The sequence below is a fragment of the Lissotriton vulgaris genome, chromosome 6 (assembly GCF_964263255.1).
Source record: "Lissotriton vulgaris chromosome 6, aLisVul1.2, whole genome shotgun sequence".
Classification (NCBI taxonomy): domain Eukaryota; kingdom Metazoa; phylum Chordata; class Amphibia; order Caudata; family Salamandridae; genus Lissotriton; species Lissotriton vulgaris.
The window spans coordinates 1,796,871,590-1,796,891,700 of record NC_141694.1 but is presented as its reverse complement, the minus strand read 5'-3'; the positions used below and the strand labels follow the sequence as shown (position 1 = coordinate 1,796,891,700).

The window sequence follows — 20,111 nt, the reverse complement described above, 5'->3', positions numbered from 1 at the left end:
ATGTAAATATCATGTACCACTTTTTGAGAATGGCTTTATATTGTTGTGAACAAAGGGGGATCATCAGTAGACAAAGGTAATTGGTCCTGCTTCAAGTTTGATGAAGTATTTAGCTTTGAAGAGTCTCTGTGTGAAGAAGGTACTGGCTCTTGTTGATAGTTTCCATACAGTGAACAAGGATTATATTGACACTGTGAGCTCCCCCATTACCATCATTATGGCCGATGCATCATGGTGGGACATGTGAGAAAATACCAGCTGTCATACTTTAGTTGGACAGTATTTTCCAACTAGGCTGCTATTTTTTGAGTAGGACACTATCATTCCTTGTTTATTATGTTTTTTGTACTTTATATAGCGCTTAGTGACTCCATTTACTAACAGGACTACTGAGGATTAGTATCTCAGTACTAACACTTATCACCAGAGCTTCTGTTCTTTCTAATGTTATCTGTAACCGTTGTAGGAAGAGGCCTTCTTAAGATCCCTACACTTTGTTCCAATCAGATACTAATCTGTTTCGATAGGTCATGGGAACGTAAGTGTCTTCTAGTCAATGCTGAAGTAACAGATTTGCGAAGTAGAAAATATATAAAGCTTCATTGATTTAGCTCATAGGAGCTGCAAATATTTGTTTAGCTCTTAAGAGCGTAAATATTTCCACATCTGCTACTGACCTCTCACATGACATAAAAAATGACTTCACTGAAGACATCACTTGTGACATCACATATATTTTGAAGAGCATCAATGATGAACTTTTGACAGCTGCAAATATTTCCGCATTTTCGCATCCTTCTGCTGACGATATTCATCCTTTTGTTTTTGCACTGACCTCTTGCTGTTGTCAATAATTCTTCAGCCTTATATCTACAGCTAATGTGTATGGCATGGTCCCCAAAATTATTGGAGTCACACCTAATAGATTTCATAAGTGCTAAATAAAACTGCTTTTCTTTTGGAAAAATTGGTTATTAGCCTAAGGCTTCAGCCCTCCGCAATTATTATTTTTATTATTATTGTTATTATTATTATTATTATTATTGTTATTATTATTATTATTTTTATTATTAATAGGATTTGTAATGCGCAACAAATCATCCCCACAGGGATCTCTCGGCATCCTTGGCTGCACAGTATCGGTAGCTTATGACGGAGTAGCAATTAGAACAGCCAAGTGTTAAGCTGCTTCTTAAACTGCACCAGAGTTTTGCAGGCTTGTATCTCATCCGGTAGACTGTTCCAATGGAAGGGGGTAAGATGAGAGAATGCAGGCCCACCCATTTTGACTTTACTAATTTTGCAGGGACAGAGCAATTTCCGATTGCTCAATCTAAGTTGGTGTACAGGGACAATGACGTATGTTCATTTGGATAGAAGTGCTAGGAGTCAAACAGTCCTGTCAGATCTCACAAGTGATTTTTCAGAGCACTACTCTAATCAATTTTCTTTTCAATAAGTTAGAAACCAATAAAACTAACGCAAATCGGTACAGTTAATTGCATTCATGTCACCACTGATAGCACATTGCATGGATTTATTACGTTCAGTCATCCAGTGCCAAATCGCAGTTTTACCACCATTTATATCAAATCTTCCCATGTTTCTATGGACTGTCTTGCCACATAAATAGGTCCTTCTTGTTGAGCACCCGAGCCCACCCCATGTGCCACTCAGCCAGTACAGAGGCGTTAGCAGATCTCCATTTCCATGCATTGTCCCTCTTGGCGACCAATATTGCAACTCCTGTGAAGACACACTCCAGTCTCGGGCTTTCCAGCCACCCCAACAGGGCGACCATGGAGGAAAGTACCAGTGAAATGTCTAGGACCTGTGCCTGCTTTCATTCTATTTTACTCCAGTCATGGACCGTTGCTGGACACAACCACACCACATGGGCAAAGAAACTGCTCCTGGCAACGTACATCAGAAGCAGTTAGCTTGGGGATTCGTACCAGTTGGTGGAGTCGCAGTTGGGTCATATAGTTTAAGTGCAAGTATCTAAGCTGAATTTGCCTCCGGTGTGTTTACTTAGGCCAGGCCAGCCTCCCGGGAATTAGCTATCTCCAATCAGTGTCATTCAGCTCGCCAAGCCAGACCTCCCATCTTTGCTTCTTTGCTTCTAGTGTACTGGTCCGATGTATTAATGACTAGGGATCGATATACCTGTGAGTTTACACCTTTAGTTAACTTACTGGTCAACAGCTTTGCCTCCAGAGAGCTGATGTCAGGGATTGCAGTGTCTGGGGTAATACTATCCCCTAACTCATGCTGCAGTTGTAAGTACTTATGGAACTGAGTACGGTAGAGATGATACAGATCTGCAGCTCCTGGAACTTTTGTAAGTGACTACCAGACCTGAAATCCCTGAGATGAGTGATTACTATCTTGTCCCAGCTTGAAAACCAATCCAGCCGTCCTGCATGGAGCAGCCGCCTCCCTTTCCGGAGGGTAGGGGGGGGCGACATCAGTGTCTGCTTGTGAACCCAACCTGTAAGGTGGAGTGCTGTCCCCTAATTGAGGAAGATTCTAGAGTGAGAACTGGGAGAGTCTGAGGGATTGTTTCTCCATATAGAACTGTCATCCTGTCAAGTCCCTCCAACTCCCCTTTATAAGCTGGATCGTCCTTTAAGCCCATCATTAATCACTGTCGCCTGTTAAGCTATATAGTAGCACTGCAAGTCTGTCATTCCCGTACCTCCGTAGTAGCAGCATTCCCGGCAATTAGTACAGGCGATCCTAAGGTGCTCAACTACTCATAGGTACAAAAAGATGATGGAGGTGAGGTTTTGGAACCACCTTTTTTCAGATTGGGAAAGAAAAATTTTGAAATGCATAACTAAAGCTCGGCAAGATCATCATCTTGAAGAGGCTACCCACCACAGGACATATAGAGGAAGGCTCAGCCACCTCTGGAGATCTTTTTCATATTGGTGACCAAGGAAGTCAAATTGAGATTCCATGTCAACTCAGGATGTAGCAAAATGTGGATACCCAAGTATTGGAAAGTCAAACGGTGTATTGGTACACCCAAGACACATAACGGGAAGGACTTGGCTCTACTCACTTGGAAAGTCAAGGCTGCCTCAAAAATATCATGAATTTCCATAAAACGTGGACTGGTATTTTGGGGGTCCATTAGGAAGAGCTAGACCTCATCTACAAACAAGGCTATGCATTTATCAGGGACATTGTCACACGGCATTCCCTACCAGGGCTTCAGAGCTATGGCGAAGAGGAAATGGGAAAGAGGACAGCCCTGCTGGGTACCCTTTCTGATTGGAAAGGGGGGGGGAAAGGATCCATTAATTTGCACCTACGCCACTTGCTTTTAGTGCAAAAGCCCAACATTCTTTCGGAAGTAGGGTCCCAGTCTCACCCATCCTAAAACCATGGTTAGGAAATAGCACTCTACAGTTGCAAAAAGGCCTTTTCAAAGTCTATTATGAGCAGGGCAGAGGGTCCTCGAAGACTGTGTGCTTGGGAGAGAACCATTTGACTGTACAAATGGAATGTCGGGTGCCATGAGCTAGCACGAAGCCAAAATGATCAGAGCGGATCAGGTAGCGTTGGGTCCATTACAGCTTGGGGCCCGGGTCTTGACGAACAGTTTTATATTGGCATTGATCAATGAGATTGGCCGATTGGAGACTCATCTATCTGGTGGCTGACCCAGCTTAAGAATCACCATGATCATGGCTTTATCAAACTCCAGGGGAAAGGCGCCTGTTGCCACTGGTAATACTCAACAGGGAACCTGTCGGGCCTTAAGGTTTACCATCCATTCCTTCAAGTGTAATTGGCTGATCCAGGTTGCTAGCTAGCGACTGGAGGGGGATCTGAGGCAGTGGGTTGTCCTTGAGCAAGGGCACATTGGCGCCTACAGAGTTGTGGTCTGTGCTCATACAAGGCTTGATAGTAGTTTGCAAAAGCCTGCACAATATCCGAGGTATCGGTCTTCAACTGCCCCTCATCCATCATGATGGCGGATCCACCCTAGATGCAATCTCTCTACTGGTCAACTAATATAGGAGCTTCCCTGTCTTGCGTACAAGCTCTTAGACCTGCCTTATGGACGCTCTCCAACATTTTCGAGCCTCCTCCAGCGAAATTTCTCACCCTTGTTCTAGCCACTATGAGGTGATGGTTGATCTCCCCAGAGGGTGCTAACAGCACTTGCCGTTCCAGGGCTAAAATTTGGGTCTCCATAGTCGTGATTTTCTCCAATTTCTTCTTCTCACCACCCTGAATATACCCTTTTACAAGACCCCTACTCGTGAGTTTGCTGCCTCCCAAAGGGTTCCGGTCAAGCTCACTGTATCGCAATTAATCTCAAAGTAGGCTTGGAGCTCAGATTCCACATTGTTGGAGCAGTCCCTGTCCATCAAATACCATGCATTAGGATGCCACATGGGGCACTGGGTGGGTGCTGACCACCATAAGCACATCGGAAGCGGAGCGTGATCGGAGATCCCCCCCAGTACCCCCCACCCTCCTCCATCGGCAGAATATCAGCCATGCAACACTTGGGGGACGTCCTTTGCCAGCAGCAGCAGTAGGTCAGTGCACAACATTTTCTTGTGAGCTGCCGATGTGTGGGTGTATGCAGAGTCCTTGGGGTGCCATACTATATTTGCATCACGGAGCCCAAGGGAGTTAGTCCAGGTGACAAGGTTCATAGATCGGACCATCTCCCCGTTGAGTCACTCTGGGCCCAGGACCGCGTTAAAGTCCCCTCTTATAGTGGTGGGAGTGTCAGAAGGAGTTTTGTCTCTGTGTCTAGTGGGGGGAGAGCAGCTGGTTCAGCATACAGACCAACACAAAGTTCCATAGTTTGCCTTCGAGTGAACCCTCCATCCCTATGTATCTCCCTTGGGTGCCTCTGTGCAATAAGAGAACCACCCCCATGGGAGCCTCAGGGTATACCGCTGTGGGTACACTTATCATATCCGAATCGCTGAAGGAAGAGGCAGTGCCCACCCAGGAGAACCGTTTCTTGTAACATAAGAACAGAGGGCTGGAAACGTTCTGCCTAATGGACTACTGCAGACTGTTTGATGCGGTCCAGCAGGCCATTCACATTCTAGGACAGTATGTTAACCTCTGTCATGGAGGGGTTATGTGCGGTATATTGTGTGTTGGGGCTGCGGAGCTGTGCTTGATGCCTTGAGTGTGCTGTGTGTTTGCCACATCCAGGATTATGTCCCTGAGGGAGCTGCACATGCAACTGTGGTGTCCTTGACTTATTTAACAGCTGATAACCCACTTAACTTCCACTCCCGCGACCCATATGTCTGCCCCTGAAGCATCTGTTGCCCTAAAACAAAGTATTATAAAGACCTCAACCAAAACAAAATGGAGACCTCCCCTGCTACAGGATGCATACCAGACATTTATTCACTTTGTTCTTACTGTACTGTATCTAATTAACACCCCCTGCCAATGGAGGTGATCTACCACCAGCTGAAGTGGACTGGGAGGAGGTCCCTGGACCAGCGGCCTATGGCCTTCCTCCACCGCAAAGCACAGTGGCAAGTTATCACTGGGGACCCAGGACCACAGACACCCCTCCAGGAAGCGCTCTGTCAGAAGATTCTGGAATTAAATCCCATGAACCGTAGATTATTCCTACATAATGTATTTGGACACACTTTGCAAAGCCTGCTGTGGCAGGGGCAAATTGCTGCACTGCTTTTGGAGGGAAGTCCCATCATCCTACACTAAATATTTGATTTCGGCTTCAGTGACTCGACTTGCAACACGCCTGAGAACTTGATGTAGCCAGGAGACAGCAACCTTAACTTTGCTTACTCTGGCCTACACTGCGTCGCATGAATCCTGGATTGCGAGATCAGGTTGCATAGGATTTCGGTGCGACACAGGAGGGTTGCGGGCGGTTCCTCTGTTCCTTGAGGCTATCGTCATGAACCGGTCCATCCTGGTCTGCGTGGACACAGGAGGCAAGGGTTTATCCCTCTTCATCTCATCAACCGGTTATCCAGCCCTCAGGCAGACCCAAACGGACCATTGCCCGCTTACCTCGAGAAGCAGCAGTAGCAGCTGGGTCTAGGGCAATGGCGGGAATGGCTCTGGTGTTACCAGGTCGGTGTCCCCCATCCAATGAGGATGATTTTGCAACAATCACATTCATCTTTAGGCAAAAGAAACACCTTTAAATTGTATTCCTAGCACTGAAAAGAGCACCTGCGAGAGGGGGATATCACGGCCATTGTCAGAAAATCAGAGTTTGAATGAGGAAAGGGAAGTCTGAACTTTTATTATCACTTGCTTTCAACACACACAGGAGACACAATGCATATTTTCGTGTGTACTTAAAAGAAAGCACATTGAAATGTGTATTATTATGTTTCCAGCTGTTTCGCTTCTATGTTTTATCATACCTGTCTCTGCTTTACTGTCTATTTTATAATAGTATTCTGTGAGCAGTAAGAGCGACTTCTTTTAAACATCGATTAGGGCGAGCCACAAACCAACGGGGTGAGCTGAGCCAGTGGTCTACGCTTGGCTCCAAGACCCTATGCGCAAGCCGAGCCTTGAAAATACAGACCAGTAAACCATGCAGCAAACGTCATGTAAACATATGATACTCTCTTAAAAAATCAAAAAGGTGTATTGCTTTAATCTGCAGAAGCTTGTCACCTAGTACATCCGATTATATCACTGCACTTGGAGGTAACTTTGAAAGGTAATAGTTTTTAAACATGAACTTAGAAACATTCCCCCAACCCCTGCGCTAACAATGCCTTTAGTGAACCAAGAACCTAGTCACATACTATGTGCACCCTATCTGTGGTTTAGATTCTTAATACACATGAAATCAACCATATGACGGGTTTTGTACTCCTTTTATCCTGAACTCACAGTCCCAGGTGGTCTCAAGCGCTGTAATAAAAATAAAAGGAGTCTCGCTGAAATGAAATATTCCTGTTGGATGAAAACCTTTTGGTTAAGCAGGGACACTGGCATTGTTCCCAGGTGTTCTACTTTCACGATGTACAATTTAACAACTCAAGGGTATATTTGTCTCTCCAGTTCTAACATCAAATGTTAATGCTTTGTCTTTGGCCATGAGATTAGAGCAGTGGTCTTCAAACTTTTTAATGCTACTCTCCCACCAATATTAAACAAATCATCAAGGCCCCCCTCAGAATTTTTCACAATTATCCTATTAAATTGGCAAAGTGTAAATATGTCTAGACTTTTAAACATTGCTTGGAGTTCACACAGTTTTAAAAAATGCAATCAAATACATGATTGCCAAACATACTATTCTGGTCTGACAGGCCTTACTAACGTGTAAGCATATCCACAGTGTCATTATTTGAAATGGGGGGTGGGGGTTTTGAAGAATATTTGGAGTCCCTTCCCTTTTGACACATACTTCCAGCCAGGATATAAATGACAACAGTTGTTAGTGATGGGCCATTACAGAGCAGTGTAAACCTGCTTTCTGAAAACGAAGCACTGTTATCAGCATAATGCTTCTTTAGGCTAGAGCCTAGTGCCCCCCTCGCCCCTAGAATCACTTGAGGCCACCATTAGGATTAGGATGGTCTGACCCCAGTTTAAAGACTCCTGGGCTAGAGATTGGGGAGCAGCAGAAGCCACACGGAAGATTATCTTGTTTTAGGCTCAAGGTTCCAAAGGTCCCTCGTTCAGAGCAAAGGGGTTGGCTCTAGTTTCCAGACCTTCTAAAAACTGCATGCAATGTAAACATTCATCTTTTAATAGCGCTTAGTACCAGAAAGCTTCATAGTGTTCCAGATGTTGCTACATAGGGCTATTTAGGAGTAGTAGTGTAACGTCATTTGTCCCGGCTAATACTTAGAGGGATCCAGGATTAGCTCTCAGCTGAGACCACAGTTAAACCTATTCGTTTGACCTCCTCTCCAAAGTAAAAGTGTTTTGCCTGTTGATAAATGTTCTTTTTACCCACATGCAGTTAAAGTTCTTTAACCGCATGCGCGCTAGCGGGTTTTCCCGCTGCGCGCGGAAATGTGAAAATCACGGGTAACGTGACAAAGCCAGCTCGTCATGCGTGCAGCGCAGGTAACGTCCATGACAAGCTGGCTTTGTCATCCGCATCGAAGGGGTTAGGGCTTAGGAAGAGCCCATGATTTGCTTGCTTTGCATGTGACTGAATGGTTCTCACGTTTAAGTTTTGACTCCATTAACTAGCAAACCTTTCGGAAGAGAGTGAGCCTGAGGCCCACTTAAGTGCATTTGATTTTGGTTTTTGTATATATTCTGTAGATATGGCTCATACACCGTGGTTGCATAAAGCAGCTCTTATTTTGTTTGTGTGTGTAGTAACTGTGCTTAATGTCTTCAATAAAAGTGTGGTGCAGGATTTTTAGGTCTCGTGACCTATCGATGCGCGCAAGCGCATCGAGCGTAGCGAGAATTCATGTCGGCGAAAACATCTTCAAACCAAAGGGCTTTCAGCCCCGCGGTTTTCATGCAGTGCCCGTCAACATGCACGCGCATCGCATGCAAGCCCAGCCCAGTCCTCCCCTCATTCACGCCCACCCACCAGGCTCTCCCGCCCCCATCAGGCTTCTCTCCCAATCCGCATGCAAGCCCAGCCCAGTCCTCCCCTCATTCACGCCCACCCACCAGGCTCTCCCGCCCCCATCAGGCTTCTCTCCCAATCCGCATGCAAGCCCAGCCCAGTCCTCCCCTCATTCACGCCCACCCACCAGGCTCTCCCGCCCCCATCAGGCTTCTCTCCCAATCCGCATGCAAGCCCAGCCCAGTCCTCCCCTCATTCACGCCCACCCACCAGGCTCTCCCGCCCCCATCAGGCTTCTCTCCCAATCCGCCTGCCTCCCCTCGCGCATTCACGCCTCCCACCAGGCTTTCCCGCCCCCATCCGGCGTTTCATTTTTTTGTTTCTGGTGCACGTCGCGTTTCTCCTGTCCGAGTGCTCGTTTTGGCTTCCCAGGTCCCAGTTTATTGATCGCCTGTTTTTCCGTTTATCCTGCCCCCTTATCAGTTATTGTGCAGTGCAGCGTCCTGGGAGCTTGTTTGTCTGATCCCCGCTGCGTGGTATGTGCCGTCCGGGACTCCTCTGGCCGAGTCTGTAATGTGAGCTTCCAGGGGTGATTTTGCCAGGGCCTCCTTCCGGTCTGTTAAGCCCTCTTCACCTGCACTTCCGCCCAGCCCGCTGTGTACTGGAAGCCGCTGCTCACTGTCGCGATGCAGGCCGCTGATCTCTTCCAATCGCGCTATGCGTTCCCGTCGTCGGTTCGTTCCTGGATATCTGGTGCATCAAGCAGGCATGCATTCCTGAATCAACACTGCATGACCCAGTTTGTGGTAATTGTACCCACTTTGAATTCTCCCAGCTCTGCCCAGAAGAGAAACTTTTTCCTTTCAAACTGATTTGCCCAGTGCAGTTCTATTCACTTTAATCCTAAATGTGAATTCCTGCTTGCATACAATAATATTGTATTTGTGCACACAAACGAAATGGATGTGTTCCTAAAAAGCAGGGAATACATACATGAAATAAATGCACATTTGAATCGTTCATTAAGGATAAAAGCATATTTGGAAATTAATTTGCCAGAGTGCCTGTGTCAACCAGGGAGGCCTTGAGGACAAATAGCTGGGCTTTCAGAAACTTGATCCCAAACACGACTTGCTCATAATATGAATGTCTCTTTTTATGAGTGCCTAAGTTCATTGTGTTTTGTGGCTCACCCTCAACCCCCCACTCACCCTCACTCACCCTCAACCCCTCACCCTCACTCACCCTCAACCCCTCCCCCTCACCCTCACTCACCCTCACTCACTCACTCACCCTCACTCACCCTCACTCACCCTCAACCCCTCACTCACCCTCACTCACCCTCACTCACCCTCACTCACCCTCACTCACCCTCACTCATCCTCACTCATCCTCACTCATCCTCACTCACCCTCAACCCCTCACCCTCACCCACCCTCAACCCCTCACCCTAACTCACACTCACTCCTCACTCACCCTCACTCATCCTCACTCACCCTCAACGCCTCACCCTCACCCTCACCCACCCTCAACACCTCACCCAAACTCACACTCACCCTCACTCACCCTCACGCTCACTCACTCTCACTCACCCTCAACCCCTCAATCACCCTCAACACCTCACTCACCCTCAACACCTCACTCACCCTCAACACCTCACCCTCAACACCTCACCATCACTCACCCTCAACACCTCACTCACCCTCAACTCCTCACTCACCCTCAACACCTCACTCACCCTCACTCTCACTCATCCTTACTCACCCTCAACACCTCACCCTCATCTACGCAACGCCACTCATCTACTAAAAGACACTCAACTACGCAACGCCACTCAACTACGCAATGCCACTCAACTATGCAACGCCACTCAACTATGCAACGCCACTCAACTACGCAACGACACTCAACTACGCAACGACACTCACACATGCAACGCCACTCACACATGCAACACCACTCACACATGCAACGCCACTAAACAACGCAACACCACTCAACTACGCAACGCCACTCAACTACGCACACATGCAACGCCACTGCCACATGCAACGCCACTCACACTGCCAACGCCACTCACACTGCCAACGCCACTCACACTGCCAACGCCACTCACACAGGCAACGCCACTCACACAGGCAACACAAATCACACAGCCAACGCCTCACACACAGGCAACACCTCTCACACACGCAACGCCACTCACACACGCAACGCCACTCACACACGCAACGCCACTCACACACGCAACGCCACTCACACACGCAACGCCACTCACACACGCAACGCCACTCACACACGCAACGCCACTCACACACACAACGCCACTCACACACAAACAACACTCACGTTGCCAATAGATCGCGCAGTACGACAGGTGGAACTATTACAATGGCAAATAACAATGCCTTTCACTGTTGTTATCATTTAGAATACATAAAGGGCTTTGTCATTTACACAACCAATAGCTCAAACTTTCCTACTGCGAGACCTATTGGCAACGCCAGTGCTTGTTTTGTTAGGAAATGCTGGGGTTGCTGAGTCCCCAAGCTGCCTAGACTTGATTCCAAATCCAGTTTGTGTCTCCACTACCTTCTCTTCATGTCATCTTTGTCTCACTAGTGCGGGTTCTTCATCTCTTCTCTCTGTTGTGACCGTTGTCCTACCTTTTGCCGTTCATACTCCCTTTTCTATCTTTGTCTCGCAGGCTCCGTCAAAGTCTAATGATGGAAAAATAATTTCCGTTTTGGCAAAATTAAGGGCCAGATGTAGGAGACCAAATACCGGTTGGTAACGGCCGATTTCGGCTGTTACCGACCGGTATTTGGGTTTTGTAAATTTACAGAATTGGTAAAATGCCGAAACGGTAAATTTACCGATTCTGTAAATCAAGATGTAGGTGGCACAGTAAACATTGCCACAGGCCCCTAAGGATTCGTTATGTACCATGTAATACTATTGCATGGTAAATAACGAATTCCTGTGTACATGCACATCTGTGCATTACACCTGTGCCATGTGGCACACAGACATGCCCTAAGGGCATGTTTGTGTGTCACATGGCACACAAGCCAGAAACCGGGGCGCAACAGGGTGTCAAAGTAACACCCTGTCCCCCTTGGCAATTTGGTATTTTTACCGATTTGGTTATTACCGAATCGGTATTTGCCATTGATTGATGGGGTTCTCCATTAGAGGTCTGGAGAGAACACTGCTCCCAGGTGTGCTCTGCTATCGTCCACTGGGATCAGCACCCTCTCTATCAGACTTTCTTGACCTAATATATGATTTATCCAACACTCACTCTAAGCTGCTGGTCCTGGGGGACTTCAACTTATTGGAGGGGGGTTCCACTGGATGGGGCGTTCACAACACTTTGCCAGGCCTTTGGTGACATTCAGCTGCAGCAACTGGTCTGCTCAGCGACTCCTAAGGGCGGTCATGTCCTGGACTTGATTTTTGCTGACTCTCAATTAGCAGTGATCACCGATACCTTGTGCCAATGCTGGACGGACCACGCACTTGTGGCCTTTTCCCTTCGTATAGGTGATTACTCCTCTGAGACAGCCGGGGTAGGAGTGGCGAAACTGGGTAGACCCTGGTCTCGATTACTCAGCTTATCTCCTCTGCCTTCTCTACTACCAGACAATTAATGTCTGAGTAATTCAGTGGAGGAAAGCTACTTGACTTTGTGCTGGTCGATTACTAACATGCTGGACAAGGTGGCCCCTTTTCGTAAGTCTCGTGGGAGAGTGAACCGGGCTTCTCCCTGGTACACGGAAGAGCTTCGACTGCTGAAGTTGAGCTGTAAGCGTGCTGAGAGGGCTTGGAGGAAGCAATATTCACCATCAGCAAAGGCCTCGTTCAGGCTCGCATTGCAGGGCTACAAAGCGCAGATTAAGCATGCTAAGGCGGCCTTTTTGGAATCCACCTTGAATCAGGCGCCCAATAAATCGCAAGCACTGTTTAAAATCGTCAGGGACATGTCCCACCCTATATGCGTGGCTAATACGGTCCCCGCATCGCAGGCCCTGTGCGATTCCCTGGCGGGTGCTTTTGAAGAGAAAACTGCTAAGATCTTGGAGGGCTTAAAACATCCCTTGCCCAATACTCTCGGTCTGGGAGCTCCGGTTAGCCCGCTCAGTCGATCCCGGCCAGTTGGCTCTTGTCCTGGCTTGGGAGCTCCGAACGGGTTATCCAGTCGACCCCAGCCGACCGGATCGTGCCTTCTAACAGCAGCTCTTGTCCTGGGAGCTCCGGTTGACCTGTCCAGTCGACCCCAGACAGGTGCCTTCGGCCCTGGTCTGGGAGCTCCGGACGGCTCATCCAGTCGACCCCAGTTGAGTACTCCTGCCTTTAGTTTGGGAGCTCCGGTTTTTCTCTCCAGTCGACCCCTACTAAAATCTTTTCCTCGTTCCTCTTTGGAGGAATTCTGCAGTTTGGCTAACACGGTGCCTCTGGTTCTCCGCGTGATCCACTGCCTCCCAAATTTTGGAAGGCTTTTCAGGCGGAACTCTTTCAACCGTTGCACTCCATCTGCCTCCAGTCTCTGGAGTTGGCATCCGTCCCCGAGTGTTGGAAGTTAGCAGTAGTGTCACCTCTGCTTAAGAAGCCAACGCTGGACCCGACTTGCCTGTCCAACTATCGGCCAATTTCTTTGCTCCCCTTTCCTATTAAAATCATGGAAAAATGGGTGACCCACTCGCTTTCAGGTTTCCTGGAAAACATCGGTTGGTTCGATGAGGCACAGTTTGGCTTCCGCTCCGGGCACGGGACGGAGTCCGTGCTGGTAACCGTACTGAACAACCTCCGCTTGCGTGTCGACAGTGGTCGGGCAACCTTTTTAGGGCTGCTCGACATGTCAGCCGCGTTCGATACGGTTTGCCATCGAAACCTTATCAGGAGACTTGAAGAGTGTGGGGTCACAGAGGACGCAAGAGACTGGCTCATATCCTATCTTGACAGTCGGCAACAGCTGGTTTCGCTTCCTCCATTTTGTTCTGAGCCAAGTAAAGTAGGGCAGGGGGTGCCACAGGGCTCGGCCATCAGCCCAATACTTTTCAATCTGTACCTCCGCCCCCTGGTCCAGCTTATAAAATCTTTTGGGGTCTCGGCTTTTAACTATGCCGATGACACCCAGCTGGTCTTTTCCTTGGAGGGCAATAATGCGGTCTCGCTGGAGACATTCCATCGCTGCATGGCAGCCACAGCGGATTGGTTACGGGCCAACTCCTTACAATTTAACAGCGCTAAGACTGAGGTCCTCTACTGTTCCACAGATCGGATCTCGCGGGCACTTCCAGAGAACTTTTGGCCTGCCTCCTTCCCCGAGCCAGTTTCGGCTGCGTCATCTGCTCGCAACTTGGGGGTGATCTTCGGCCCAAATTTACAGCTTGACATGCACGTCAATAAAACCACGTCTACGTGCATGATGCTGTTACGCATGTTGCGTAAAGTTCTGCCTCTTATCCCCGCCCATGCCAGGCCGGAAGTAGTTCGCAGTACTATACTAAGTCGCTTAGACTATTGTAACGCGCTACTTCTGGAGACCCCAAAAAATCTGGTGGGGAAGTTACGAGTGCAGAAAATGGCCGCCAAGTTGGCTCTCTCTAGTCCTAGGTCTAGCTCTTCTACCCTAGCTTTAAGAGAGTTACACTGGCTCCCGGTACATCTGAGAGTGCTGTACAAAGCCGCTTGTTTAGTGTTTAAAGCTGTACATCATCTGGGCCCGATACCTCTGCAGCATATGTTCACCTGGTACTCTGCCCCGCGACTTCTCCGCTCCTCTTCTGCGCATTTGCTGGTAGTCCCGAGGTTTCAGAGAGTCAGGATGGGTGGCCGCTCATTCAGTGTGGCAGCGGCCAAACTTTGGAATTCCCTGCTTCTCTCCTTGAGAAGCCACAGCAATTACCTTCCGTTCCGGAAAGCGTTAAAAACGCACTTGTTTCCTAAAATTGCTGTGTAAGTGAATAGTGCTGTCGCTCAAGTTCAAGCGCCAGGATGCCCTCTGGGTGACAGGAATGCGCTCTATAAATATACTAAATAAATAAATAAATAAATAAATTCCTGTGGGTTTCACGGCCCATAGGAATCAATGGCAAATACCGATTCGGTAATTACCGAATCGGTAAATACCGAATCCCACCAATTCGGTATTTGTTACCGAATAATTATCTACATCAGATTTACCCAATTCATGAATACCGAATAGGAAAAATTCGGTATTTATGAATCGGTAAATCTGATTTACCGACATCTAGCCCTAAGTTATTGAGATTTACGAGCATACAACTGTTGTTTAAGCGCTACCAGTATTGATGTAGGAAGGTAAAATCATTTTTTGACAAGGACAACAGCCAGTGGGAGAGTAGGGGCCACCTTGGAGTGATTTGCCCAAGACTGATTCTTTTGAAAGGAAGGTGGGGCTGGTGAGGGCTAGTCACTTGTACCTCCGTCAACTTTTTCGTATTGTCCAAGTAGTCTGAGTGCCCCTGAACAAGAGCCAGTAGCACACACTTTACATGTGTTCAGTACACATTGCTTTGCATTGCAGATCTGGACTGGTTCATATGCACACGAGCTGGAGGATGACCACACGTTGAGTTCAACAGTTGTTGGCGGGTTCTGCGTGTGGTCCACACTTTGCAGCTCTGAATCCCACCACCGACAACTCATTTAATTAATTGAAGGTCGATCAAATCCCTATTGTGAACACTAATGTAGTAAGAGCTCTGCAAAACTATTTGTATACTAATCTTCATTCCAGTGGAACACGTCTCATGTGCCAGGCCTGATTCTACATGAAGCAGCTCTGATTTTATAAAGAATCAATCCTTTACTCCTAATAATCGTATAGTGTTTTTGCAGCACGAACAGATTGTTTTGGCCAGAATGAGAGGCACGATTAAGTCCCTATCAGGGGCACAGATCCTACTTCTTTACTGATGCCTTTGATGTCCTCTGTAATCCCATGTGGAAGGTCTCGAGTCATGGGTTGGTGGTGTTTTGGGCAGGTATACCTAGCCAATTTCAGTGTTATTCCTCCAATCGATCTACTTTTGTTTGAAATAATGGTGTAGATGAGATGTAATATCACTAAATATTGAACCAATTACTGCAATAACTTGTTTGCAATTTACGCAGTGTTATCTATTGCTTTATGTTGGCAGTTGAAAACAAATTTCTTTCCTTTTCCTCTTGAGTGCATTCATTCTTTATTTTGTCCTTTTTTTCTGACTTCTCTCCTCCTACCTGTCACTGACTTCCATCTCACTCTTCTCGTTTTAGCTGCTATAGGTAAATTCCGGCTAGCATGTCGCGGCGACGTATAGAAGAAGCCCTGTGTATATCCAAGGAGCTAGAGAGCGGAGGGGAGAGTGCGGACGAGTATGTATCCGATGAGGACGTCTTCGACAAAGTTTCAGAACTCTTTGTCCGGTGCCACATACCTCTCCCTAAAGATAAGCACAGTATTTACAGCGTACAATTCTCCCCCGACGGAAAGCAGCTTGCTGTTGGCTTTGGAAATGGTGGCATCCAGGTAAGGAGACTTTGGCATTGCAAAAGATAGGGAATTGAAGGGAATATTCAACATATAATTGAGGTTGGTCTAAAAAGAGATAGATCAAAATGATGTATCCGCTTAGAAGCTGAGACGCTTACAGGGTGCACTTTGGTACATACTGGCAACACTCATACAATTCTAAAAACAATCCAACAAATGGAAACATTGTACTATTGTGTTTCTGTGTACTTGTCAATGTGCCCTGCTACTGTTGGAGTACTCGTCCTCCAGTTCATTTAAATGTGGTACTACTTCAATAGATGTACGTACGTATTGTGTGAATTAAACCTAATTATAGCTTTGAATAAAGACTGAGCCAACAAACTTAGACGGAGACCACTGTCCTACTTGAACTAGCTAGATCTATAAATGTTGCTAAGAGGCACTGGGCATATTCATAGCTCCTCTCAAAGTTGTGAAGGTTTGCCAAACTTCTGTAATCAGAAGGTGAACCTTGCTTTTTGTACCCACTAAAGAGACTCCCTTCATTGTGGCCTGCAGAGGACGCGGTTTCTATGCCTGTGTCTGCCCACTTGTAGATCTGCGTGTCGAGTAATGAGGCAGTGCCACCTGCACATAGCACACAAGGTTGCCTTTAGTTGCTCCCTGGACGGGAACCCTTTTGCATCCTGTAAGTTTACCTTCCAGTGAGAAGGGACGGAGTCGTCCTTACCTTCCCCTCCTGCTCTCATGGGACACCTCATGATCTCTTCTTGCCAATCACAATTGACCTCATCTAAGGGGCCATGGGGGTGTTTACTTCTCAAGAAAAGCAGAAAAGCTACCTCTTTGTTTGTCATCCAGGTTCTCAAAGGTTCTGCCTGCATCTTGGCTGAGGAGGCAGCAAAGAACATTAATTCATCAGCACCTAGTATTGAAGGTGGTTGCTCCTGGCGTTGACTTGGGAATTGGCAGTTGAGCTTTTGTTATTGGTGTGGTTTTCTGGTTGGCTTGTTACGTCACTCACACCGTATGAGGTTCCCTGGTAACTGCTCAATTCTGCTAATCTTATTTGATCACTCTTCTATTATACTGTGAAGTCTGCCATAATTGTGCTGGCGTTATGCCACTGACCCCTTTGAGGGATATACAAATTGTTGCCATCATATGGGGGATTTAAACGGGAAATTGAGTATCTGATTTGCTACAATATTAAAGTACATTTACTTTTGAATATTTTGAATATCAAGCTTGTTTAAACCAACTGAATTTATTGGCATTTAGAATTTTTAAATGCTGTTGAATTTTTATGCCTTAAAATTAATGGATTTGTGATTAAATCAAGCTACTTCCATTTGACCACTTCTAGGGTCTGCCTCTTCGTCATTTCACCTACGCAGAGAGTTGGTGGTGTGGAGTGTTGAGGAAGTGGGGTTTTTGTTATTTAGGGTGTGTTGAAGAATTGCATGTTGTAAATGAACTATTATAAATTGCAGTCAAAGGTTAAATATAATGAATGAATATTATATACAGATCTGTACATTAAAAATAGATGATCACATAAGGTAGGTTGTGCATAAAATTGTAAAACTGTGTCATGACGTAACACAGATGACTAGCGACTATCTACAAAAGCAGTTTAGTCAAGGCTATGCAGTGTTGTATAACAAAGGAAGGCCATTCTAGAGCACATTACACAATATAAAGAGGGCTTCAAAAAATGTTTCATGTGTGTTACATCTGTGTTTCAGATTGTGAACGTGGAAGAGATGAACATAAAACACACTTTGTTCTCTGGCCATAGAGCCAGCCATGCTGTCACTGCATTAAGCTTTCATCCAAGAAGTCGAAAAAGCCTGTTGGTTGCCGCAGGGGCAGATGGGATTGTGTCCATATACGACATTGAGGCCGATATGAATGTTGCGTCTCTGCCAGGTGGGTCAGAAACACGTTTATTCGCTTTAGCTTGTTGTTTAAAGGTATGCACTTTCAGATTTCTCATAGGCCATAAACTATTGAGACATTGTTTTCAAGAGAAATCATACAAGCTTTTTGGTTATTAACATTATAAACCAGGTCCACTGCCGCCACACCTACCACATTTACAGCAACTCTTTTAATCGCCTCTCATCCATTGGGCAATTTAGAATCTTACAACATGACCCACATGCTGCACCACCAACCCCAAATCCCACACCTTCCACCCTAAGGAGACGCAAAAAGAATAAGCAACATTCCACTCTTCACAACTTTGCATCTCCATGTTTTCTACACATTAAGGTTCTCTACAAAAACAACACAGCTCACCAAATCACCCTCCACCACAATCTCCACCACCTACACACAGAGACCCATCAAAATGCTTTCTTAGCCTGTTGGACGAGGAACACGATCCAGAACAACTACACTATTGCTATCCTCCTGCAGATAATACTATTACTAAGGACACACTTGCTACAAGCCCACAAAATACTGCTCACTGTTCTGCAAAACAAAGTCACGCCATCACCAAAGCACATTCTATAAACTGCCTTCTAATAAATGCTCAATCCCTATCCATAAACAAGTCTCACATCTACGACCTTCTCACTGACACACAACCTGACATAATCTTCATAAGTGAATCATGGTTGGCAGATGATGTGGCTCCAATCTTGAATAAAGCTGCTCGTCTAGGCTATCAAGCTATCACTGAAAATCGTATAGGTAAAAGAGGAGGTGGTCTTGTTGTTGTGTTCAAGCAAACCTTAAATATCGCTAAAGCTGACGACGTCTCCATACCAGGTTGTGAGTTCCTCTTCACTAGATGTATACCCAAAACCACCTTCCTCCTGTAGCTTTTTGCTCCTTTACAGACCACCACTTAGCAATGCAACATTCCCAGACACACTTCTAGACACTGTTACAAACCTGATAACAATACACTCCAACCTATGCATTTTGGGTAACCTCAACATTTGATTTGACAAACCAAATATGCCCCATCCAAAAACAATCTTCAACAGCCTAGATGCACTTAACCTACATCAGATCATCCACAAACCAACCCATTGCGGGATACATCCTAGATGGCCTTTTTACAAGTCCAGAACTAGTTACCTTTCAAAGAATGACTCCAGTAACATGGTCAGAACCACCATTTGCTTGCTTTCCAACATAAAACAACAAAGCAACGCACTTAAAACCACCTTACATTCATCCACCTAGTGACTGAGGAACAAACACAATTTGGAACACTTACAAACACAGCTAACATTCAGTACAGATCTAGACACAAACTCTGTTCAAAAACTATGAGTGGCTACAGGAAGCTTTTGATATCCTAATACCTCAAAGAATGACACAACCGAACAAAAAAAAAATAGGCACCCTGGAGAAATCCAGAGATAAATCCGTAAATTAGAAAGCTGCAGCGTACCTAGCTCAAGACAAACTTTGCCTACAGACATTTAACAGATTATACAAGTCAGTGACCAAAAAAGCTAAAAAAAGATACTATTCAGACAGAAATCGAAATGCTAAATGTGCAAATAAAGAATTCTATCAAATTCTCACCGAATTTCGTAAACCAAATTGCCTAGAAGGAGCTCATTCCATTACTCAAGATTTCACAGACAAACTGGCAAATCATTACATGACCAAAGCAAACACCTTGGACTCCTATTTAAAACAACCAGCAGCACCAAGCTTTTTCCAAAACAGCAAATCCAAGAGTATGCTAACCCAGCCAATCCATTCCTTCCAACACATTTCACATAACGAATTTATGGACCTGGTCAAAGCATGCAGGCCTGCCTGCAGCCCTTCTGCCCCTTGTCCACTACAAACCTTCAAGAGAATTCTTCTAACTACCTCTGCTGCCCCACTGGTAAGAAGAATCATCAACAATCCCTTAACTATAGGAAAATTGCCAGAAGAACTTAATAAAGTCTTACATACACCCATTACTGAAGAAAACAAACCTGGACCCGCTTAACTCCAACAACTACAGAACCATTATAGATGGACCTTTCCTGAGCAAATTGATAGAAAGAGCATCATTCGCCCAGATGTCACAATTCATTGAAGATAATT

General features: G+C 46.1%; 1 protein-coding gene across 2 annotated transcripts in view; it reads left to right on the top strand.

The window, feature by feature from the left end:
• Positions 1 to 20,111, top strand: part of LOC147709510 (uncharacterized) — a 124,634-nt gene that overhangs the window by 25,001 nt on the left and 79,522 nt on the right. For both annotated transcript variants that reach the window (XM_086925504.1, XM_086925505.1), the window contains exons 2-3: positions 15,821 to 16,073; positions 17,789 to 17,972. In XM_086925504.1, the coding sequence (XP_086781630.1) occupies positions 15,846 to 16,073; positions 17,789 to 17,972 (412 nt within the window). In that variant the 5' untranslated portion in view covers positions 15,821 to 15,845. The remainder of the gene's footprint in view (positions 1 to 15,820; positions 16,074 to 17,788; positions 17,973 to 20,111) is intronic.